Below are 23,442 nucleotides of genomic sequence, written 5' to 3'. Positions count from 1 at the left end.
CATTCCCCCTAATGAATGCATGTTTCGGAAGTTCAAGCCGCCATAACTACTCTTCTCACTGGAGTTGATCTGCAGTTTGATCTCAGGGCCTGAGCATCTGGGGCTTTTGGGTACTGTGGCAGATCTGGGAGGGTGACAATTATCTGTAAACCTGCTCAGGCAGTTGGCTTCCCTGTGGCTCATGACGCCTGACACATAACTGTCACAAATTTTCTCACCCATCTGTTTCTTGCTTCCTAGCCAGGTGTCCAACTGATCCACACTGGGGTGGAGGCACAGGCCCTACCCAAGGACCTTTTGGGAGGAGGCTCCAAGGGGTCTCTGTGCCCGCCACCCCCGGCTGGTCCAGTCATGTTTTCTTGATTCTAGGATGTCCTCATTGAAGGAAACAGGATTAAGCTAGGAGCTGGTTTTGCTTGTCTTCTCTCTGTGCCCATCCTCTTTGAAGAGACTTTCTACAATGAAAAAGAAGAGAGCTTCAGCATCCTCTGCATCGCGCATCCTTTGGAGAAGAGAGAGACTTCAGGTACCGAGGGAGGAACGCCCTCCCCACCCCCCCTCCCCAGGAAAAGTCTGTGTGCGCTCCTCCTGCCCCCTCACGAAGCTGTTAAAAGCTTGAATGTCACACACACAAAATATCAAAGAGCCCACTAGAGACCTGCATAACTTTATAAAAATTCCCTCTGGGATGTGAGCTAAGGCTTCCCTTGCTGAGGTGATGTGGAATGAGGCTGCCGTATCAGGTATGATAGGTGGTGCCGTTCACAGAGGCCTCACCACTTCTGTGATCAGCCTGGGGCGAGGCTTGTCCCTGGAGCTGTGCAGAGCCGGAGCCCTGGCTTTGCGTCGGGGCCTCAGCCTCGGGTTTAACTTTGTGGTGTTATTAAGCCGGCTGCACGGTTGTCTCGCTGAGAGCTCACTGGGTTTAGTGGATTGTTTAGTTGCCCCGGGAAACGGCACAGTCCCTGTGCCAAATGCACCCTGAAGCTTGAATTGCCAGGAATTGGCTTCTCCTTAGCCCCATGGGTCACACCTAGAGTCACAGATTAATGTGATTTTGTCCCCTGAAAAGTCCTAGTATAGCTTTCTGGGCTCCAGGATCTCCTTCAACTGAGCTGTTTTCTTGGGCAGTATTTTGAAATGTGGACATTCCCTTACCTTCTTCCCTGGTCCCTGGCCATCCTTTCTTGGAACCTGGGGCTCTAGACCCTTCTGGAACAAGGGAAAGGATGTGACCCCCACTCCCCATCAGTCAGGAAACAGTGAAAACTTTAGCTAGCTTGACCCTCCGTCTCTCTTTCAGAAGAACCTTCGGCACCCTCAGATCATTTCCCCCTGAAAACCATTGAAGATGTGAGAGAATTTTTGGGAAGACACTCAGAGAGATTTGACAAGAACATCGCCTCTTTCCAGCGGGCATTCCGAGAGTGTGAACGAAAGAGTCTCCGTCACCACATAGTTAGTAGCTGGTCTTGTTCCGTCCGCCTGGCGGCTCTCGCTCCGGAGCTATTGATTGTTCCGTGTGCTCCAGAATTCGACTGGGTACCATTCCATGGCTGGGAGTTATGTTAAAAATGTGGTGGCACAGGCCTTTAATCCCAGCACTCAGGAGGCAGAGGCAGGGGGATCTCTGTGAGTTCAAAGCCAGCCTGGTCTACAGAGTGAGTTCCAGGACAGCCAGGGCTACACAGAGAAACCCTGTCTCAAAAAACAAAAAAACCCACCACCAACAAAATGTTTTTACTATGCAAGTAGCATAAAGTCCTTTAGGAAGTGAAACATCTTAGAGAAGTCTAAAAATGAGTATCATAAAGAAACGAAACCCCCACTTCCGGTTGCCAGCTAATGTTAACACCAAGGGGAACTTTTCCCCCAGACACACCTTAAAAAAAAGTTAAGAGGCAGGAGAAGGCTTCAGTGGGTAGAAATGCTCACCATGCAAGACAGACAGCTGGGGTTCAGATCCCCAGACCCCACATCAAAGCTGGACACAGTGGCACGTGTCTGTAATCACAATATGCGTAGGAGAGGGGTGGGAGGGGGAGGCTGGAGAATCCTCCCAAATCGTGTAAGCCTGCTAGCCCGAAGTCCACAGCACAGTGGCAAACAGCAAGAGAGGCCCCGCCTCTAGCAAGGCAGAGGTGAGACCTGACACCCGAGGCCGTCCTCTGACCCCTGTCCTCTGACCTTTGCACTCCTGGGTGCTGTGGCATGCACACACAAATATGTAAACACGTAAATACGTTAAAACGTTGAGGGCTGACAAGATGTCTCAGCTGCTAAAGGCGCGTGCCACCAAGCCGGCAGTGTGTGGACCCCTGGACCCACATGGTGGAAGGAGAGAGCAGAGTCCTGAAAGCTGTCCTCTGACACCGTCCCCCGTCACATGCCATGTCACATTCTAAATCAAAACTGTAATCTTAAAGAGCTGAACATCAGTTTCAAAAGATGATTTGGCAAAGCTCACGTGTGGCCTAGAACCTGTCATCCTTGGACGTGTTACCCACTCGGGCTTTTGTGGTAAGAAGGGTCTCCTCTCTCTGTTCTGTGTTGCCCAGGACTCCGTAAATGCTCTCTACACCAAATGCCTCCAGCATCTTCTCAGAGACTCTCACCTGGTAAGCAGATAGCTACGCAAAACAACAGCAGTCTGCACAGGTGCAGATCCAAACTCTCAACCAGGGTTTCTCTTGAATTCTAGAAGGTTCTTGCAAAGCAGGAGGCCCAGATGAACCTGATGAAGCAGGCAGTAGAGGTAAGCAGAGAGTGGAAGGCAGTGGCTGGGAGACTCTCTGTCACCTGGTACACATCCCAAGCCTGCGTCTGTTGGTTCCACAGATATACGTCCACCATGATATTTACGACCTGATCTTTAAGTACGTGGGGACCATGGAGGCGAGCGAGGTAAGTTTGCAATCTTTGTTCTCCAGGATGAGAGCCTTATCCTGAGAAATTGGAAATCTTTGGGGCTGGAGCGATGGCTCGGCAGTTAAGAGCGCACGCTGCTTTTGCCAAGATCGTGAGTTTGGTTCCTAGCCCCCGTGGAGGGGGGCTCACAACCCCTACAACTCCAGGTGTGGGAGATCTAACACCTTCTTCTGGCCTCTGTGGATACCTGTGTCTCATGCACAGACACAGGACACACACATACAGTTTAAAACAAATTGTAATGCCTTTAATTCCAGCACTCAGGAGGCAGAAGCAGGCAGATTTTTGAGAGTTCAAGGCCAGCCTGGTCTACATGTCGAGTTCCAGGAAAGCCAGGGCTATGTAGAGAGATCCTGACTCAAAACAAACAACAAAAATCTTAATTTGAAGCTTTGCTCAAATCTGTAGGATGCTGCCTTTAACAAAATCACAAGAAGCCTTCAAGATATTCAGCAGAAAGACATTGGTGTGAAACCTGAGTTCAGGTAAGAATTCCCATGGCTTCAGAAGTTTAGGGTGCTTGGCAGCTGGGGATCCATCTTCTCCCCTCAACGACTTTGGCAGGGCTTCTCAGCGGCAGAGGTGGCCGCTGACTCGCTCTTACAATTGAGGAGCTGTGCACTCGCTCCCAACTGATGACAGACGGCTGATGACAGATGACCCATGACTGTCTTATAACCATCCTCTCCTGTGTTTGTGCGCCAGTGTGCCACCTGGGTGGGAGCTAAAGTCCCCAGATGGACATGTGACTCATTCAGCTGGGTCCCACGTGGAGGCCTCTGCCCTCACCTGCTAGTCTGAGAGAACCTAGCCACGGGGGCTCTCACTACCCAGTTAAGTTTCATTAGGGTAAATATATCTGAAGTATTGATGTGTAAGCCTCTTCTCACTCTTGAGGTATTTCCATCTTCGGGTTTTATTAAAGTTTTAAAAATTATTATTTTTGTTGCCATTTAAAATTTTTTTCCTTCACTTTAATTTAATTTGTATGTGCACACACCTGTGCAGTGCCCTTGAAGGCCAGGAGAGGGCATTGGAGTTCCTGGGATTAGGGTTACAGCCAGCAGTGAGCCACTGTGTGGGTGCTGGGAATCAAATCTGGGTCCTCTGCAAGAGCAGCCAGTGCTCTCAACCTCTGAGCCATCTCTCCAGCCCTGTTTTAAAATTGTATTGGGATGGAGAGATGGCTCATGGGTTAAGAGCACTGACTGCTCTTCCAGAGGTCCTGAGTTCAATTCCCAGCAACCACATGGTGGCTCACAACCATTTGTAATGAGATCTGGTGTCATCCCTGGTCTGCAGGCATACATACAGGCAGAATATTGTATACATAATAAATAAATAAAATCTTTAAAATTGTATCATTTGAATTATGTGTAGATATGTCTTTCTGTGTAGGGCTGTGTATATGAGTGCAGGTGCCCTCAGAGGCCCGAGCAGTTGGACCTGCCTGGAGCTGGAGTCACAGGCAGCTGTTAGCCCACTGTGGGTGCTGGGATCAAACTCAACTGCAAGAACATCTCCAGCCTAGACTTTTTGAGATAGCAGCTCCTTGTATAATCCACACCAGCACTGAAATTGTAACCCTCCTGCTTCAGCCTCCCGAGTGCTACGGTCACAGGCCAGCACCTCTAGACCAGGCTTCTGGAGTTTTGCTTTTCCAAATTTCTAGTGAAGCCCTGGCATCTGCAAACCTGAATGGAATGCCACCCACCTGGGTCACAGTACTTCTCGGTCTGTTTCCGTTGGTCATTCCTCAAGGTTGTAAGAAATGTCTAAGCAGGTATATGACCAAGGCAAGAACAGTTGGGTCCTCTGCTGGAGCCTGAAGTTTCCATTTTCCACATCACAGCTTCAACATCCCGCGGGCAAAGAGAGAGCTGGGCCAGCTGAACAAGTGCACATCCCCACAGCAGAAGCTGCTGTGCCTGCAGAGGGTGGTGCAGCTCATGACACAGTCTCCCAGCCAAAGAGGTTGGTGCTGGGAAGGGCCGGGCGGCCGGGGCGAGGCAGCAGATGCTCACAGGCAGATGTGCAGACGTGAAGGTCCATAGGAGGAGCCCCGCCAAGGCAGTTGCATGGAGAGTGTGCCCTGGGGAGCAGGCTAGATAGGATTAGCTTAGCAAATCCCGAGAGAAGCCGCTGCTTCAGTTCCGCCAGGATGAGTGTGGGCTTGGGGGTTCACCTGTCTGTTAGGCTACCTCACCTCGTGTTGAACTAAAATAAAAACAAAAAATTCCAGGGTAAATGTAAAGGAGGGGTTGGGGGTTGTCGCTCAGCGGTTGAGCTCTTGCCGAGTGTTCATGAGCCCTGCACCCGAGTTCCAGCACAGCACTGCTAAAGAGAAAATTAAGACAAAGGAAGCGAAGAAGAATTTAGGCTATAGTTGAAGAACGATTCCCAAAGAATCCTGAGTAGGATGATCAAGCAGTGGCAGCAGCAGGGAGGTGCGTGGGCGTGGGCGGCCCACGTCTGTGGTTCTCGGAGAGGACACTGGGTGGCAGAGGTGACCAGGACACCCGTGGTCTGTTCTTTTTGTGCTGGTTGGCTTTTACTTAGTTAGTTAGTTAGGTTTTGTTGTTGATGTTTTGAGACAGGGTCATATGATGTAGCACAGGCTGGCTTCAGCTCACCCATTGGCGGGATGATAAGTGTGTGCCAGCTCACCCAGCTTTTTCTTTTTAATTAATTAATGTAATTAAAACATTAGTTAATGTTTTTTGGGTTGTTTTTGGTTTTGTTTTTGAGACAGGGTTTCTCTGTATAGCCCTGGCCTTCCTGTACCTCACTCTGTAGACCAGGCTGGCCTCAAATTCACAGAGATCCTTCTGCCTCTGCCTCCCGAGTGCTGGAATTAAACGTGTGAGCCACCACCACTGCCCCAGCTTTCTTTTTATTTTTTAAGACAGGCTCTCACTATGTAGTCCTGGTTGGCCTCACCATTTAGCTCAGACTGGCCTTGAACTCAGGATCCTCTTGCCTGAGACTGCCGGAAACTGGGATGAGAGGCGTGTGCCGCTGCATCAGACATCTGTCAAGGAGACGGCAGTGTTGTGCCTGGCCTGTGATTTTACTGGAGTGTGGCCTTGCGTCTTGGTTGGTGGAGGAGAGGTTATACATCCCTTCTTCCGTTTGTATCTCATGGTGGCTGCGGACCTTCTTTCCCTGCAGTGAATTTGGAGACCATGTGTGCCGATGATCTTCTCTCTGTCCTGTTGTATCTGCTTGTGAAAACAGAGATCCCTAACTGGTAACATTTTGTTGTTATTAAAATATTGTTTCCTTCTGTAGGCTCCTTCCAGGCAGGGTCTCTTCTGTAGCCCAGGCTGACCTCCAACTCTTGATTTTCCTGCCTCAGCCCCTGAGTTCTGGGCTTACAGGAGTTACCTACTCTGCCTAGTGTAAAATACTTTAAAATCTGGTTGTGCTGTGTTCTATATTTTTGGGGTGACTATAAGCAAAGATGCCTTTGGAGCAAGTATTGTCTCTCCCCTCCATCCATCAGGGGTGGCTCCCTTCAATGGATAGATGGGGAAACTGAGGCCCAGAGAGCTTCTGTTTCACCTTGTGAAGTATGTTACTGGTCCATTGCTGAGGAAGCAGATACTAGCTCTTTCTCTCACAGGAAACCATAATTCACTTTCTAACCATTTGCTTCTAGCCAGACTGTGGTGGTGCATCCCTTTAATCCCAGCACTCAGGAGGCAGAGGCAGGTGGATCTCTGAGAGTTTGAGACCAGCCTGGTCTGTATAGCAAATTCCAGGACAGCCAGTGCTACATAGTGAAAACTTCTCTGCAAAACCCCAACCCAAAACCCCAATAATCAGCTGTCTTAGTCACTGTTCTGTTGCTGTGAAGAGACATGATGGCCGAGGCAACATAAAAGGAAGCATTTAACTGGGGGCTGACTTACAGTTTCAGAGGGTCAGTCCATGATCATCATGGCAGAGAACATAGTGACAAGCAGGCAGGCAAGATGCTGGAGCAATAGCTGAGCTCACATGATCTGTAAGCTTCAGGCAGAGAGAGACAGAGACAGAGACAGAGACAGAGAGACAGAGAGCAAGCATGTCTGAGCAAGCTTGGCCTGGCTTGGGTTTTCGAAACCTCAAAGCTCACCCCCAGTGACACACCTCCAAAGAGGCCCACCTAATCCAACAAGGCCACGCCTCCTAATCCTCCCCAAACAGTTCCATTAACCATAGGCCAGTCATTCAAATGTGTGAGCCTGTGGGGACCATTCTTGTTCAAACTACCACATCAACTTTCTAGTAGCTAGCCTTTTCCAGGAAAGTAACAAGGAGTTTTTCTTGTCCTAATTGTACACATATCTGCAGTGGGATCGAGGGAATAGCAGACATTATACTCCCACCCTAGTGAATAGACTTGATGGAGATCTTTAACATCCATCCAAGTCAATAGCATTTTTGTTTGTTTTTTAAGTATTAACTATGCAATGATAACCTGCTTTTTCTTCTTTTGGTCAGGATGGCAAATTTGAGTTACATCAAAAACTTCAGATTTAGCAGCTCCGCCAAAGATGAGCTGGGCTACTGCCTGACCTCGGTTGAGGCTGCGATCGAATACATCCGGCAAGGAAGTCTCTCTACGAAGCCGCCTGTAAGTTCTCCCTGCTGACCTGCCCTCTCTCTGTGGCCACTGGGGGCACCTTTGACTGAGCGTTACAGAGAGCTGGGGTTGAAGGGCTGGATGGGGTTCTTTCTGGTCTTCCAAGACTGGATTCTCAGCTGTCTTAACAGTTATGAAGCTCGAGAACCACTCAGGAAACTGGTCGTTAAGCCTCTAATTGATTGTGAGAGCTGCTGTGTGAACAGTGGGATTTACACTGTTCATATCCCGCTTCATTAACCCTGTCATCTAAAGAAGCAGTGTGGGAAAGGAAGCCAGATATGGCGAGTCTGGATATCATGGGGGTGATAGGCAAGAAATGATAATTGATGTGTGCAATTTGAGGACTCAGTGGCCTTACTATTGCTCCTTGGTTGGTCGGTGAGCTTTGGTGTGTGTGTGTGTGTGTGTGTGTGTGTGTGTGTGTGTGTGTGTGTGTGTGTGTGTGTGTGTGTGTGAGAGAGAGAGAGAGAGAGAGAGAGAGAGAGAGAGAAAGAGAAAGAGAGAGAGATGTTGTTCCTATGTAAATTTTGAGTCTTAAGCCAAGGTTTCACCACTTGTTGGCCTGTTTTACTACATGGAGACAGATAAATGGTAAAACTTAGTAGGGAAATCTTCACACTGAAGTCAGTAAAATGAAGAGTTGAGCAGGCATGGTGGTGCATGGCTGTAATCCCAGTACTTAGGAAGCTGAGGCAGGAGGATTGCTGTGAGTTTGCAGCTGGCTTGGTCACATAGTGAGTTCCATGTCAGCATGGGCTAAACTGTGAGACGCTGAATCAGAAGGCATAGGAAAAAGAAAAATAAGGTACATATAAAGAAAATAAGCAAAGAGGACAGTGAGTTTGAGCTCAGCCTGAGCTACATACAGTAAGATCCTGTATTAAAAAAAAAAAAAACACTATGCCCTGGGTATTGAGCAAGTCAGGCCCATCAGATGAGATGCATCTTTACCTTGCTTGGCCTGCTGACCCAGGTGGTGCTGTGGTGTCCTTGTCTTTTGTGGCACCACATGGGACTCTGTCTGTAAGGACAGACTGCAGCCTTGTTTTTAGGTCATGGAGTTTGAGTAGGAATGTATGCAGCCAACAGGAACATGGTGATACCATTTCCCTGGCAAGAGAGCCTATGCGTATCTCTCCATGTGGCAGGTGGGGCTTCTGCATATCAGTCAGTTGGACTGGTTTCACTATCAGCTCCATGTAACAACGTGGTTTCACAGAAATTTCCTCTCCAGAGTGTCATGAAACTTGAGCTGGCCACAGGCATCCTTAGGCTGTTCATAAATGGAGACTTCAGCTTTCCAGAAACAAATACAGAAACAAATACATCAGGATCAAGGCAGAGAACCTTGAAATAAATGGACCCCTTGCCTACTGTTTTTCAAAATTTTTATTTATGTGTGTGTGTGTGTGTGTGTGTGTCTATGTATGCTAAGTGTGTGCAGGTTCATGAAAAGGCAGAAAAGGGTGCTGGGTCCCCGGAACCGGAGTTACAGGGCATTGGGGGCCCCTTCATGTGGTGCTGGGAATTGAACTCAGGACCTCTGGAAGAGCAGCCAGTGCTCCTAACCACCGAGCCATCTCTCCAGCTCTAGATATCTAATTTTTAAAATTTTATTTCCCTGCCTCCTTTTTCCATGATCCTGGTGTGCTTTGCTTTCTTGTTGGCCTTTTTGGTTTTGGAAAGGTGGTACTGGGGGTGGGACTTGGTCCTTAGGCATGCTAGGCTCTGAGCCATATCCTGAACCCTTGGTTTTGGAGGGCAGATCTCTTGGCTTAGGCTGGAGGACCTTGAGCTGAAATGTCAGTATACACCACCATGCCCAGCTCCAAGCTCCTGGTCATGGTATCCACTCATTTCCCGTGAGCCTCTGGGTTGTGTGGCTTCTCCGAGCACTTGTTCTTCCCTGTAGATTTAGTCCCGGGAGCTCCGCCTTTCAGCACTGTTCTTCAGTAGGCACCCTAGATTTGAGAAGAGAGCCCTGTTTGACCTGTTGGACAGTGCCTTTGATGTTTCTCTGGCCCTAAGCTACTCAGCTGTCAGTCAGCGTACAAAGCAGATTGCTGGGGCTTTATATAGCATGAGGCAGCTGGGGACAGAGATGGCTCCTCCTGAGGTCCTGGCAGGATTTGTGTGTCACATTAGTTAGTCCTCACTGGAGGTGGGCAGGCATGAGGGATGATGCTTGAGAGAAGACCCTGGAAATGACCCTTCCCCTGAGGCACTGTTGGCTTCATCCATATCCTAGTCAGAACTTAGAGACATCTAAAGGAAGAACTTTGTTCCACCATGTTGCCAGGGGACTGTGAGTTTCCAGCATCACCTATCCGGGAACAAACTTCCTTCACCTCTCACCAAATTAACCAGGTGGTTAATTTGTCATTGTACCATTTGGTTCCAGGGGCCCAAGCAAGCATGGAAGCATTGTGGTAGGAGTGATTTTGTGAAATAGGCACAAGACTGAGAGTGTGGCTCTCACCACACTCTCTAGGTAGAGCCCCTGCCTAGAATCCCCCAGTGAGGGGCTGGGGTGTGACTCAGTGGTAGAGGCCCTGCCTAGAATCCCCCAGTGAGGGGCTGGGGTGTGGCTCAGTGGTAGAGCCCCTGCCTAGAATCCCCAGTGAGGGGCTGGGGTGTGGCTCAGTGGTAGAACACCTGCCTAGAATCCCCCAGTGAGGGGCTGGGGTGTGGCTCAGTGGTAAAGCCCCTGCCTAGAATCCCCCAGTGAGGGGCTGGGGTGTGGCTCAGTGGTGGAGCCCCTGCCTAGAATCCCCCAGTGAGGGTCTTGGGGTGTGGCTCAGTGGTAGAGCCCCTGCCTAGAATCCCCCAATGATGGGTGAGACTCAGTGTTAATCTCTTTGCTTCAAATTCTGCAGTGAGAGGTTGGGGTCACTTCTCAGTAACAAGGCTTTAGCTAACACAACGAGGCCCTGGCACTGCAGAACAAAGCCAGCCCACAGTGAAACAGAACATGGTATTGAAAGTCTTACCTCAAACATTACCTGCGTGCACACAGTTTCAGCCGTTGTAGCAGTCGGGTAGTAACAGTAATGATAAAGTATAAATTCTAGATTTTTAGATTTTATTTTTATTTATATGTGTGCGTGTAGATATTTATGTGTGTGTCCATATGCATGTAAGGCCAGAAGAGGGCGTCAGATTCCCTGCAGCTGGATTTACAGGTAGTTGTGGGCTAGTTGATATGGGTGCTGAGAACTGAGCTCGGGTCTTGTGGAAGAGCAGCACGCATTCTTAGCCACTGAGCCATCTCCTCAGCCCCAAATTTCTAGGTATTTTCTGTCCAGGTAAGCATTACCTTTGATAGGAAGATCTGAGTGTATTAATTAATATAGGTGGATCCTTGAAATGCAATAAGTGATTGGAAGTGAGAGATCTGTCAAGCATGCCCCTATGTCTCCCTAGATTTCCTCCCAGTGAATTAGGCTGACATTTTCCTGAGCACATTCACAAAACAAGATTCCCCTTGCTGCTTAGCACCCGGGAGTAGAAGCTAGTGTGTCAGGTGGTACTGTCCACAGCTCTGTTTAAAGTGGCAGAGCCGGGCCATTCGGGCGTTAGGAGGGAAGCCGAGAGGGGAGGAGGTAGGGCAGGCCAGGCTTCAGTCTGGAGAATGATGGCATGTATACGACACATTCCACTCCCGTACATGACTTTGTTCACCCTGTGGCCTTGCTGCCCCGGACCACAGTCTTCAGAGCTCAGTTCCCAGGGTTCCCACTCTGTGCTGAGGAGGATCTGTGCTTCACCTCCGAGAGCAGATCTGGGCTGGGGAGAGCCTCTGAAGGCCATTCCTGGGTGCTTCACCTCCGAGAGCAGATGTGGGCTGGGGAGAGCCCCTGGAGGCCATTCCTGGGTTCAGTGGCAGGGCTTGTGCCTGGGCTCTCTATGGGGAGGGTCTGTGACAGAGTCTGTGATGTGTGATGACCACAGGACGCTGAGGGATTTGGTGACAGACTATTTCTCAAGCAGAGGATGAACTTACTGTCCCAGATGACGTCAACACCCATTGACTGCCTGTTTAAGGTAAGACACCAGGATATCTTTGAAGGTAAAGATATGAGAACACTGTCCCATCTTTCAGTGTCTGTAAAAGTCCAGGGGAGGTTCATCTCTGTTCTGTCTGGGAGGGTGGCAGGAAATTCTGCCTGTCATTCCTGGCGTGTGCTGTATGGTTACCATGCACAGTGCACTGTGGCTGTCAGGCCTCAGAACTTTTGTCCATCATTCAAGGCCAGCTCAGTGAAACTTCTCCCTGGTACCTGATAGAGCTGATACCTCTCCTGGACCTAAGGAGCCAGCATTCTTGTGGTAGGCCTCAGCGGAGAGTGCAGCATCTAATGCCCTGGGGCTTTGGTCCAGAGCACAGGAAGCTCCCTGTTCAGATGCTCACTGACTCCTTGGAGGCTCAGGAGGCAGTTTCTAGCCATCACTTTGGGCTGCAAGAGAGTGGACCTTCTCTGGGAGTCTGCTGATGTTCTTAGGCTTCTGGGAGAGCCCATAGAGGGGGTACATCTGTGAGTCACTGAGGCCAAGCCCCGTGGGTGTGTGTGCCCGTGGGTCCTTCTGCTAATTGCAACTGTTTTCTTTCCCTGAAGCCTAGGCTCCACTTGATTACTATGGGGATAGCACTGAGGCTCTGTCTGTCTGTCCCCCTCTCTCCTGCTTCCTTCACGGATGCTGGGAATTGAACTAAGACCTTGCACATGCTAAGCAAGTGCTCTGCAGCTGAGCCGCAGTCCAGCCCCTTACTGGTGGGTTCTAGACAGGTATTCCAGAGCTGAGCCACGCTCTCCATCCTTGGTGCTTTGAGACAGGGTCTACCTATGCAACCCATGCTGAAGTTAAACTCATGATTCTCCTGCCTCTGCTTCCTGAGCACTCAGATTAAAGGCATGTGTCACCCCCACACAGCTGAGGCTTTTGCTAATGAAGTGTCAAAATTCACACTGGGGTTCTGGATGAACTGTGGGCCTCTTCTTAGTACTCTGGAAATTTTGTTAGGTTGTTAAAAAAAATGTGACTCTGCATTTATAGAAACAGTAATTGAATGTGAAAGCTGTCCGCCCAGGCCGGCTTCATTTCAGTCGCCAGCACAGTGTCTCTATCTGCCCAGACAGGCTTGAAGCCAGTCCTAGAGAACAAGCCATTACAGAATAATCTCAGCTAAGCCTTTAATCCTATCTGGGGAGGCAGAGGCAGGCAGATCTCTGTGAGTTTAAGGCCAGCAGAGCGAGTTCCAGGACAGCCAGGGCTACACAGAGAAACCCCATCTTGAAAACCAATCCAACCAAAAAAAAAAAAAAAAAAAAAAAGCAAAAAACAACAACAACAACAAAAACCCAAAACCAGAGTTCAAGAATAGCCTGAGCTACAGAATGAGACCTATTTTAATAACAAAATAAGCCAGGCTCGGTGATCCAGGCTTGTCATCCCAGCTACTCTGGAGGCTTACAAATTCTAGGCCAGCGTGATATACAGAGTGAGTTCAAGGCCAGCAGAAGCCTTGAGATCCTGTCTCATCAGCAGAAGGGCCAGGATGCAGCTTCATGATGGAGTGCTTGCCTCGTGCGTGTGACATCCTGGGTCCAGTCACAAGTACTGCTAAATCAAACCAAAACCACACCTAAAGAACCACTCCTTGGAAAGCAAATGATCCCTTAACATTGATAGTATTCGGGATGCCCCCTGTAGCACATTGCGTCTGGTAACCAAAAAGAAGTGGAAAGACTTCTAAGCCAAGATGACCAGGACAAAGATACCATGCAAAAGATGTGCCACCCGCTTTGTTCCTGCGAGGACTGTGAGAAGCTCGTCTCTGGGTAAGAGGGGCCATGGGGGCACAGAAAGCCAGGGTGGCACCTGCCTCTTCTACATCCTCAGCGCAGATGCTGCCCGAGCCTCACAAGGGGATTTAAGAGGGAGGGGGCGGGGGCCAGTTTCTTCTGGTACTATGTTTGGTTTCCCATTATGCTTGGTGGGCAGTTTTGTAGTGTTGAGGCCTACGGGGTCAGTGGGGAAGGACACTAGAGCTGCCTGCCTCAGATCCTCACCCCGCGGGAGAGTGAGAGGCACTTCTGCCTGATCCTTTCCCCGTGTGGACGGCTCTCATCTCGGATGGCGTCCGGTTTGACACCGTCTTGTGCGGCCTGGCAGGGAGGGGCTTTGCCGTGCCTCCCTCCGCTGTGTTTTTCCACATCTTCTTTCTGTTTCAGGAGGTTGAATGACCCATCAGTTGTCACTCCTTTCTCCAGAGATGACAGGGGTCAGACCCCCCTCCATGTGGCTGCCCTCTGTGGTATGTGACGCTGGGCTGGCTCCTGCGAAGTACTGAGGCAAAAGGATGGTTGATACTCCAGGGGGCAGTGGAGGTCCAGCCGATGGGGTACTGGCAGGGGCTGTGTTGTGGGCGCATCCCACAGGGCGGGAAAGACCCACAAGTGTCTTCCTGAACTTGTTAGCCACTGTGCCACCTCACAGGCTGGGAGAGCATTTTATGGGGCTCCCTAGGCTTGAAGACTCTCCTGGCCAGTGAGGACAGGCTGAAATACCTGCTAAGACAATCTCAGAATTGTGGTTTGGAGTTCACCTATCTCTGTCTTGAAAGACAATATTGAGCTAGGTGTGATGGTGCAGACCTGTAATCTCAGCCAATCAGGAAGCTGAGGCAGGAGGATTATGAATTCAAGGCCAGTTTGAGCTATGTGGTGAGACTCCATCACAAAACTAGGGGACTAGTTACAAATGTCACCAGGCACCATGTGATTCTTGGGAATCGAACCGGGGTCCTCTGGAAGAGCAACCAGTGCTCTTAACCACAGGGCCATCTCTCCAGCCCCTGGTCCATTGCCATTTGCTGTTGAAGTCGACTTGGGTGTGATCCCTTCATAGGGATTTCCCAGTGACTGGAGTCTTTGGTGCTCTGCCTCCTGTACGTCTGTGAATGTGTCTCCTGATGGGTTTCCTGCCGGGGCCATCGAGAGTAAGCTAGTGTTGTAGTCGGAAGTTGCTCTGCTTCCTCCACTGCTGAGAGGCCCTTCTGTCTGCAGGTCAGGCGTCCCTCATTGACTTCCTGGTCTCCAAAGGAGCCATAGTGAATGCCACCGACTATCACGGCTCCACTCCCCTCCATCTGGCATGTCAGAAAGGCTTCCAGAGTGTGACGGTGAGCAGAGGGTTGTGTGCAGCATTGCTCAGCCAGTTGATTCTGCTCTGTATACTGACGTCACGGCCGTACCATGTACCGTTCCAGTGCTGGCTCGACTGTTGCCAGGCACAAGGAACGTGGGGGCCGAGCCACCTCCCTGGAGATGGGTCGAGATGGGAAACTTCCCGATCATCTCAGGGAGGGAAGGGTGGGGTTCTAGACATTTTTCTTTAAACATTGTTTTGACAGGAAGCAATGGCATATCGTAATGTGTATGTGTATCACATATGCATGCAGGCGTGTGAGCCACAGTGCATACGTGGAGGTCAAAGGAAAACGTGCTGGGATCTGTTCTCTCCCTCCACCATGTGGGTCCCAGGGATTGCACTCAGATTGGCAGGCTTGGTGGCAAGGGCCTTTATCTGCTTAGCCATCTTGCCAGCCTGCAATGGCACAATTTTAACAGAGGTACAGGTTGAGGATCCAACCTTAATGCTGGGGTGTTGGATTTTGGATCCTTTTGGATTTTGGAATATTGGGCACATAGCCTAAAGGTAATTTTGTATAATGTTCTAAGTATTATAATGTGCCTCTGCTTTGGCGTGTATCAATGCCTCTGTCATATGAGACCTGGTATGGGATTTCCTACTTGGGTTATGCCAAAAGCTCAACACTTTTCAGGTTTGGGGAGTTGGGGATGAATCTCTGTGAGGAAGCATCTGCCGATCATGGGTGGGACCTCAGGTTTCTCCCCTAGCACTGAAAAAAAGAAAGAAAATACTATTTTGGACTTAGGGCCAAGAGTGCACAGCCTGTGTAATGTTTAAGATCTGACCATGGCCCCGGCCCTGGAAGGACGCACTTGTGGGTGCTGTGGTGCCCCGTGTTCCCTGTGGGGCTCAGCTGCTGTCTTCTCTCCTCTGCCAGCTGCTGCTGCTGCACTACAAGGCCAGCACCGAGGTGCAGGACAACAACGGGAACACTCCACTGCATCTGGCCTGCACCTACGGCCATGAGGACGTAAGTGTCACCCGCCGCACCCAGCCACTGCTTTACATATTCCTCACTTGGGAAGAACTGCAGACTTGAAACTAGCCCACTGTTGTGTTTTGTGTTGATAACTGCTGAAACGCTGGTGTGTAATTTTTTATTTTATTTACCCTTCGGTATCATGCATGTGCATGGTGCGTGCTGTTGCCATGGCACACCTCAGAGGGTGGCAATCGTGTGGAGTCTGTTTTCTCCTCCCACCTTAGTGTACTTTGGTTTCTGTTGCTGTGATGAACACCACGACCAAAATCAACTTGGGAAGGGAGGTGTTGATTTCACCTTCTAGGTCACAGTCCATCACGGAGGAAAGTCAGGCAGGACAGGAACTCAAGGCAGGAACCCAAAGGCAGAAACTGAAGCAGAGGCCGTGGAGGGGTGCTGCTCAGTGGCTTGTTCCCCATGGCTTGCTCAGCCTGCTTTCTTATACACCCCAGGACCACCTGCCCAGGCGTGGCACGGTGCACCGTGGGCTGGGCTCACCACATCGTCACTAATCAAGAATGCTGCACAGACTTGCCTACAGGCCGTGTGAGGGAGGCATTTTCACAGCTGAGGTCCTCTTCCCTGAAGACTCTAGTTTGTCAAACTGACACCCATCTGCAGGGGTTCTGGGTTCTTGTGTAGCAAGTGTGCTACCTCTGGAGCCGTCTGCTGGCCCTGTATTTAAAACAATGAAATGTTGAGTGTATTCTAGATGCCACATATAGAAAAATTTAAAACCCAATTGTCCATGATCTTACCCTGAAGTTAAATCATTTTTACTCATCCACACTACCATCTGGCTCTTAACTCTGTATGTATACAAACTTTACAATTTATCCTACATCTAGGAACTCTGTGATTTCCATTCCTGTTACGTTACTATGTTCATGTTTGTCATTTCCCATTTCCAGAGTTGTACAAAGAGGTACACCCTTTTTTCTGGTCTTATGGTGTAGCCCAGGATAGCATTGAACTCCTAGACCACCTATGTGGTCTAGTCAATGAGTAGTGGGGTCAAAGGTATGGGTTCACCACAGATGTCCTTGTAGAAAATCTGAATTGTATCTAATGTTATATAATTTGTATCTGTTTATATGACTGCTCTTTGTAGTAAGAAAAGTCATTTCAAGTGGCAGCTGGAATCACCCATCTGCATATAACCTTCTTGGTAAATACTTACTTGCCCGCCCCTACTTTGAGATTCATTTTGGATGGTTCTGCCGTCCACTATACAATTTCATTTTCTTAAAGGTTTTTCCAATATACCTAATTAATTTGCAGTAGTCCAGCTTTGTTTTGCAAGTTTGAAAACTTCTTTTATTATTTTTTAGATTATTTTGAGACAGGCCATCCCTGTCTGTCATCCAGGCTTCCCTCAAAGTCCTTCAGCTTTCCAAACTGAGATTATAAGCAGGGCTACTCACTTCTTATTCATTGGCAATTGGTGATTTTTTTTTTTTTCCCCCGCCTCATGTTTTGCTTTTTATTGGGAATTACCCCAAGGCCTCCTTGCATGCTAAACAAGGAAACAAAGCTTATAATACTGAGTCACACCCCAGCCCCTCACTGGGGGATTCTAGGCAGGGGCTCTACCACTGAGTCACACCCCAGCCCCTCACTGAGGGATTCTAGGCAGATGCTCTACCACTGAGCCACACCCCAGCCCCTCACTGGGGGATTCTAGGCAGGGGCTCTACTGTTCTGTCATACCCCAGCCCTTCACTGGGGGATTCTAGGCAGAGGCTCTACCACTGAGCCACACCCCTTATCTACTTATTGGAGGATTCTAGGCAGGTGTTATACCACTGAGCCACACCACCAGCCCCTCACTGTGGGATTTTAGACAAATACTCTACTACTGACCCAGTTGGGGTCTTTTGAAAAAAAAAATGAGGTGTCTTGGTCAGGGAATGTGGAACCCTTGAATTGTGTCTGCTGGTTTTGTATTTTGTCTTGGTGAGTGGAGCCTTGGTCAAACCAGGACGTGGCCCACGGCTAAGGGCCGCACTGACACTACCCTAGGCTTTCCTTCGTGTTAGAAACTGATGATTTTGCCGTGCCTTTGCAGTGTGTGAAGGCTCTGGTCTACTATGATGTCCAGGCCTGCAGACTGGACATTGGAAATGAGAAAGGAGACACGGCCCTGCACATTGCCGCACGCTGGGGTTACCAGGGCATCATAGAGACGCTGCTGCAGAATGGAGCCCCCACGGAGACCCAGAACAGAATGAAGGAAACACCGCTCAAGTGTGCACTCAACTCCAAGGTAGTTCTTTCCATCTCTGAGCAGCCACGCAGCTGTAAAAAAGTAAATCTGCTTGCAGACTGGCCTTCCGAAGAAAATGTACGCTAGCACCAAGGACAAAACTCAGCCTCCATCCTTTTGATATCTTTGGGGCCTCGTTGTTCGTGGGTTTTCCTTACTGATAGAGTTTCCGGTTTTGTTAGCAGTTTCTCTCAGTATTGTCATGAGGAGCTGCTTCCAGCAGAGTCTGCTCCGGCCTCTGAGCGCTGGGCCTGTGCCAGCCATGGACTGTGTGAGAACGGGGCAGTAGACTCGGCTGTGAAGAGCCGTGAAGGCAAATGGAGGCCAAGAGCCTACAGAGACAGGCGCTGTTTGCTCACTCTTCTCTCTGCTTCTCCAGACTTCATTTCAACTTGGCCCAAAATTGAATGACTGAATTAGATAAATTAGAGACTGTGTCTCAGTTCAGGCTAGCCTTAAACTCACAGAAATTCTCCTGCCTCAGTCTCCTGAGTGCTGGGATTATGGCACCTCTAGACTTGGTCTCTTGAGGAACAGGAGGAAGCCCTGGATTTTCCATCTGTCCAAGGGTATGGAGGGTCTGCAGGACAAAAGACATGCTTTCTTTCTTTTCAAAAAAAAAAAGGATTTATTTTATTTTTAATTTTTATTTATTTTTAAATGGAAGATACTTTTTTCTTTCTTTCTTTCTTTCTTTTGGTTTTTTGAGACAGGGTTTCTCTTTGTAAAAGTCCTGGCTGTCTTGGAAATTACTTGGAATTTTGTAGACCAGGCTGGCCTCGAACTCACAGAGATCTGCCTGCCCCTGCCTCCCAAGTGCTGGGATTAAAGGCATACACCACCACCATCTAGTAGAAGATACTTCTTTTAAAAATTAATTTTTAAATTTATGTGTATCTGTGTGTATTGTATTCTTGGGGGCGGGGCAGATAAATGCATCAAATCCCCTGGGACTAGAGTTACAGGCAGTTGTGAACTCAGGTCCTTTGGAAGAGCAGTAAGGTGTTCCTAAGCACTGAGCCATCTCTCCAGCCCCTGAAGATTCTTGCTGTTGTCAAACTTTCAAGCCAGCTGTAAAGTAAATGGAGTAATTGGAAGAGAGCACCAGACTCAGGCGTCAGTCATAGCAATCATCTTAAGTGGGATTCCTCAACCACTTACAAGTTATCTACATAAGTGTGACCAGTCCGAGAATATTCTAGGTCTCAAAATGTCTGTCCAAAGGACTCTTTTTGATCCCCAAAGGAGAAAAGGTTGCTGGGTACAGTTAGCAGGCAGCTCCTTTGTGAACGAAGCCTAGCCCCATCAGTATGAAATAAGCTGGTAAAAATAAATGCCATTTTTAAAAGTAGTGGGAAAACTCTCTATCATTATTTTTAAATTTTAGCTTTAAAAATAGTTTAAATTTGAGTGTATGTGTGTGTGTGTGTGTGTGTGTGTGTGTGTGTGTGTGTGTGCATGCGAGTGTGCAGAGACTCTAACATGTAGGTCCAAGGTACCAAATGCAAGTGGTCAAGTTTGGTGGCAGGTGCTCTTTACCTGCTGAACAGTCTCTCCAGACCCCAAAGTTAGCCTTTTCATAGATCTAAGAGCTTCTCTATTGGCCTTCCCTGGGGACAGGCAGGCAGAGCGGCCTGGGGATGCTGGTAGCTTGTTACATCCATCTCATTGGATGCCTTTCCTGTCCTCATTGTCCCCTAGATTCTGTCTATCATGGAAGCTCATCGTCTGTCCTTGGAAAGGAGGCCGCGGCCTGCTGAGGTAAGTCTTTAAGTCTGTAGGCCATGCCTGCTGCTGTCACGAGCTTGGCACCTCTCCTCTAGGCCTGACGTGTCTGTGACCCATGTCCATTTCGTCGCCCACGCTGCTCTCCCACAGGTCCCTGCACAGTCCCCTACATGCTCCGTGGATTCCATCAGCCAGGGCTCCTCTACCTCCAGCTTTTCCTCCATCACGGTGAGCTTCAGGCCAGAAGAGGTGAAAAAGGACTACAGGGAGGTGAGCCTCCTCCGTGGGTGAGCCCTGGTGGCACATCAGCCCGTTAAAGCACTGTAGGCTGGCCAGAGCTGCCTGCCAGCCTGCAGCCTGCTTACCAGTTAGCTGGTTTGGTCTACTCCAAGGTCAATGCCTTTGAGATGTGCTCAACTGCATGTCATGTCGGCCTCGCCTTCTCTGGCTCTTCTAGGTCTTTTCTCCACAGCAGCTCTTGGAATGTGTGTGTATGAGAGAAAGAGAGTGATGGAGGGTTCAGAGACACAAACAGAAAGAGACAGAGACACACATGTGGGGCAGGGCAAGAAATAGACAAAGAAACTATATTCTAAGAAAAATGGACTTGTATAAAGCTGTCTGAGAGGTCTAAGTTCAGACTCTCTGAGTGCACCTCTGTGCCCACCCCGTGAGTGTCTCTGTTAGTAGCCTAGCGCCCATCATCCCTTACGGTCTGACATGTATGCGCCTCACATTTTGTAAAAGCCGTTTACAGTCTGTCTTCTTCCTTTTGTTCTTAATGCTTGTTGAGTATCAGGGCAGTCAGTCTATCTCATCCTTCAACAGAGGGGTTGTATCCCTGTTCCACTGCTCCTCTCTTGGGTCACGGACCACCCCAGTGGGGTCATCCCCCACCCCCAAAGCATTCTCCTGGTGGGGGCCTCCAATGAACTCCATGCAGAGTCAATGAAAGGAAAGCCAAGGCGTGCCCAGACAGAGTCCCCAGTCTATCAGAGGCCTGAGGTTGTTCTTGGGAGGGGTGTCTGCTCTCACAGCCCCTGTACCTAGCAAAGCATGAGAGCTGAGTATACAGAGGAGTGGATCAGGGTGCCTGGCTTCTTCAGAAGTGATCCTGACCTGCCTCTGGTGGAGATAACCTATTGTCTTGGCTACTCAGGAGGGTGAGGCAGGAATACCACAACCCAAGGTTTGCTTGGGCCGTAGTGTGAGTTCAAGGCTTAGCCTGAACAACTTAGTGAGACTGTCTTGAAATTCAGAGTGAAAAGAGCACTGGGGATTTATCCCAGGGGCACCAAGGTTCCATCCCCAGTCCCAGCAAACAGAGAAGAAAGCCTTCTTGTGTAACGGCCACCATCGTCTCCCCTCCCGCGGATTAGCAACTCCAGTTTGTATTAAGAGGAGTGGTTCTGTGCAGCTCTTAGGGTGTTCTAGATGAACAGTCTGGGAGACGTTCTAATGGTGCTGAGTGAGCCACTGCACGTGGAGAGAAGGCTAGTTGGCTTTCAGAATGCTGATGTCATTCCTGTTGTTATTTTATTATTAAAACCCTTTTCCTGACTTGCTTTTTCCTTCCATTAAGGTAGAAAAGCTTCTAAGAGCAGTTGCTGATGGCGATCTCGAAATGGTGAGTTTTCGGAGAGTGTCCTTTGTCACTGCGACAGAGCCCCCAGGCTCATTCTGGAGAAGAAGAGGGTTCAGTCCTTCCTGCAGGGAGAGCATGGTGGTGGGAATACGAGGCAGCTACTCTTCACATGGGGTGGACCAGGAAGCAAGGGAACCAGAGACAACCGGGGTGGGTAGAACCCTCAAAGGCCTGCCCCTAGTGCAGGATATCCCACAGCCAGGTCTTCTTAGCGATATGAGTGGCACCCCATCTAGTAAATGAGCATCCAAAACAAGAGCCAGTGAGGGACATCTTAAGATTAAAGTCCCAAGAAAGAGCATCTTCAAAGTTCTTCGTTTGAAGTGGCTCCACTTGTGTGTCTTGCCTCTGTTTGAGGCCTCTTGCTATGTGGCCTCTCTGTAAGCTCCCCCCCCAAAGCTTACATGTACTTTGCATGTACTCTGTAAGCTCTATAGGTCATTGCCAGCTTACTCTGTAAGGTCCCCCTCAAAGCTTACATACACTTTACCTGTACTCTGCATGTACTCTGTCATGGAGATGCTAGCCTTTCCCAGGGAGGAGGTGCATGGGTGGCATGGCCCCTGCCTTACAACTTCTACCAATCCAGTCCCAGAGGAATCTAACCCCTGGCCTCAGCAGGCACGCATACATACACATAAATTAAATAATGAATACATCTTTTTAAAAGGGATGCCTTGTCACTGCTGGCTGAGGGAGGGAGGCCATGTTTGCTCTTTGCGTTGTCATAGCAACAAGACAACTGGAAAGAAAACAGATTTGTTGCCGCTTACAGTTTTGGGGGACCGACCAGTTATTGGGTTCTGTGCATTCGGGCAGAATATCATGGTGGTTGAGACTGCTGTGTGGCAGAGAAATTCTCCACTTTGTGACAGATAAAAAGCCTGGTGACCTGAGCTTGATCTGGAACCCACGTAAGGCGAGAGCTGACTTCACAGTTGTCTTCTGCTCTGACCTGCACACTTGCTCTGTGCCATGTATATGACCCCCCAGTCATGCCTGTGTGCACACACATACATACAGTGGTAAAGGTTTTTAAAAGGCGGAGTGGGAGGGAGCAAAGTGTTAGAGATCATATAATCGCTAAGGGTCCACCCCCAGGGACCCGCCCCTTCCAGCCTGGCCCCACCTCCTAAAGTGCGGTTTCCAGCACTTCCTAAAGCAGTACCGTTAGCTGGGGTGTAGACATCCAACCTGCATGGGGCATTTCCTGTTCAAACCATTGCAGAGGTGGTAAACAGGAATTGTGGGGTCTCGTTCTTACAGCTTCTGGGACAGGCTGCTGTCACAGGGGTCTGCACCTAGCTGGTGTTGGACTGTTTCTCTCCTGAGGCCAGCTTTGGAGAACCCAGCCTTCTTTAGGTACTTAAGAGCCACCGCAGGAGCCTGTGTGGGAAGGAGTGACTAGCCCAGGTTATGACCATCTACTCTGCCTCCCGCTGCGGGCAAGATGGAGTTCAGGCCACTTGTGGACGGGGTGGGTACAGTGACACCTGTGCTGTAGCCTGAGTCACCATCCAGCCTGACCTCCTTGTGCCGTCACAGGCCCCTCTGGAGGCCACCTGCCCATCTGGTTCCCCCGACTTGCCATCAGAGCTGGTTGATTTTGGAGTTAGCACCCCTGTGTAGGATCTGGAAGGGCCATGGGGGACAGGAGGCTTGGCATTGATGGGGTTCCCAGCAAGCTCTGTCCTCCTTGGAGACATACGCCGACACTTGGACACCTGCAGTGAAGCCTAGAAATGCATGTCCGTGACTGCTTTCTTTTCTCAAATGAACTGTAATTGATAGTTTTCTTTTCGAGGGTACATGGTCTTACTGTTTGGTTCAGGCTGGCCTTGAACTTGTGACCCACTTGCCCCAGCCTCCTGAGTGCTGGGATTGCAGGTGTGGGCCATCACACAGGCTCTCTTCTCAAGTTTTAGATCCCAGCAACTAGCCTGTGCTGGAACCCATGCATGCCCAGTGTGGGGGTTCCTAGCTTCCTCCTTGCATGCTGGCATGTGGAAGGACCCTGGTGTGGGGTCAGGGATTCTGGGTGTGCT

At 49.5% G+C, this 23,442-nt stretch overlaps 1 protein-coding gene across 1 annotated transcript in view; it reads left to right on the top strand.

Annotated features, from left to right (window-relative positions):
* The window catches only part of Ankrd27 (ankyrin repeat domain 27), a 52,165-nt gene that overhangs the window by 16,595 nt on the left and 12,128 nt on the right, over positions 1–23,442 (top strand). Inside the window, exons 4-21 of the mRNA XM_006985015.4 lie at positions 370–526; positions 1,304–1,458; positions 2,559–2,618; positions 2,702–2,755; positions 2,839–2,904; positions 3,337–3,413; positions 4,781–4,902; positions 6,100–6,178; positions 7,417–7,549; positions 11,513–11,605; positions 13,274–13,401; positions 13,795–13,877; positions 14,629–14,744; positions 15,654–15,746; positions 17,827–18,024; positions 19,726–19,785; positions 19,903–20,022; positions 21,335–21,379. Coding sequence (XP_006985077.1) covers positions 370–526; positions 1,304–1,458; positions 2,559–2,618; positions 2,702–2,755; positions 2,839–2,904; positions 3,337–3,413; positions 4,781–4,902; positions 6,100–6,178; positions 7,417–7,549; positions 11,513–11,605; positions 13,274–13,401; positions 13,795–13,877; positions 14,629–14,744; positions 15,654–15,746; positions 17,827–18,024; positions 19,726–19,785; positions 19,903–20,022; positions 21,335–21,379 — 1,839 coding nt within the window. The remainder of the gene's footprint in view (positions 1–369; positions 527–1,303; positions 1,459–2,558; positions 2,619–2,701; positions 2,756–2,838; positions 2,905–3,336; positions 3,414–4,780; positions 4,903–6,099; positions 6,179–7,416; positions 7,550–11,512; positions 11,606–13,273; positions 13,402–13,794; positions 13,878–14,628; positions 14,745–15,653; positions 15,747–17,826; positions 18,025–19,725; positions 19,786–19,902; positions 20,023–21,334; positions 21,380–23,442) is intronic.

This window comes from Peromyscus maniculatus, chromosome 1 (assembly GCF_049852395.1).
Source record: "Peromyscus maniculatus bairdii isolate BWxNUB_F1_BW_parent chromosome 1, HU_Pman_BW_mat_3.1, whole genome shotgun sequence".
Taxonomy (NCBI): Eukaryota; Metazoa; Chordata; class Mammalia; order Rodentia; family Cricetidae; genus Peromyscus; species Peromyscus maniculatus.
The sequence above is the reverse complement of the archived record's forward strand: the minus strand, read 5'-3'. Positions and strand labels throughout refer to the sequence as shown.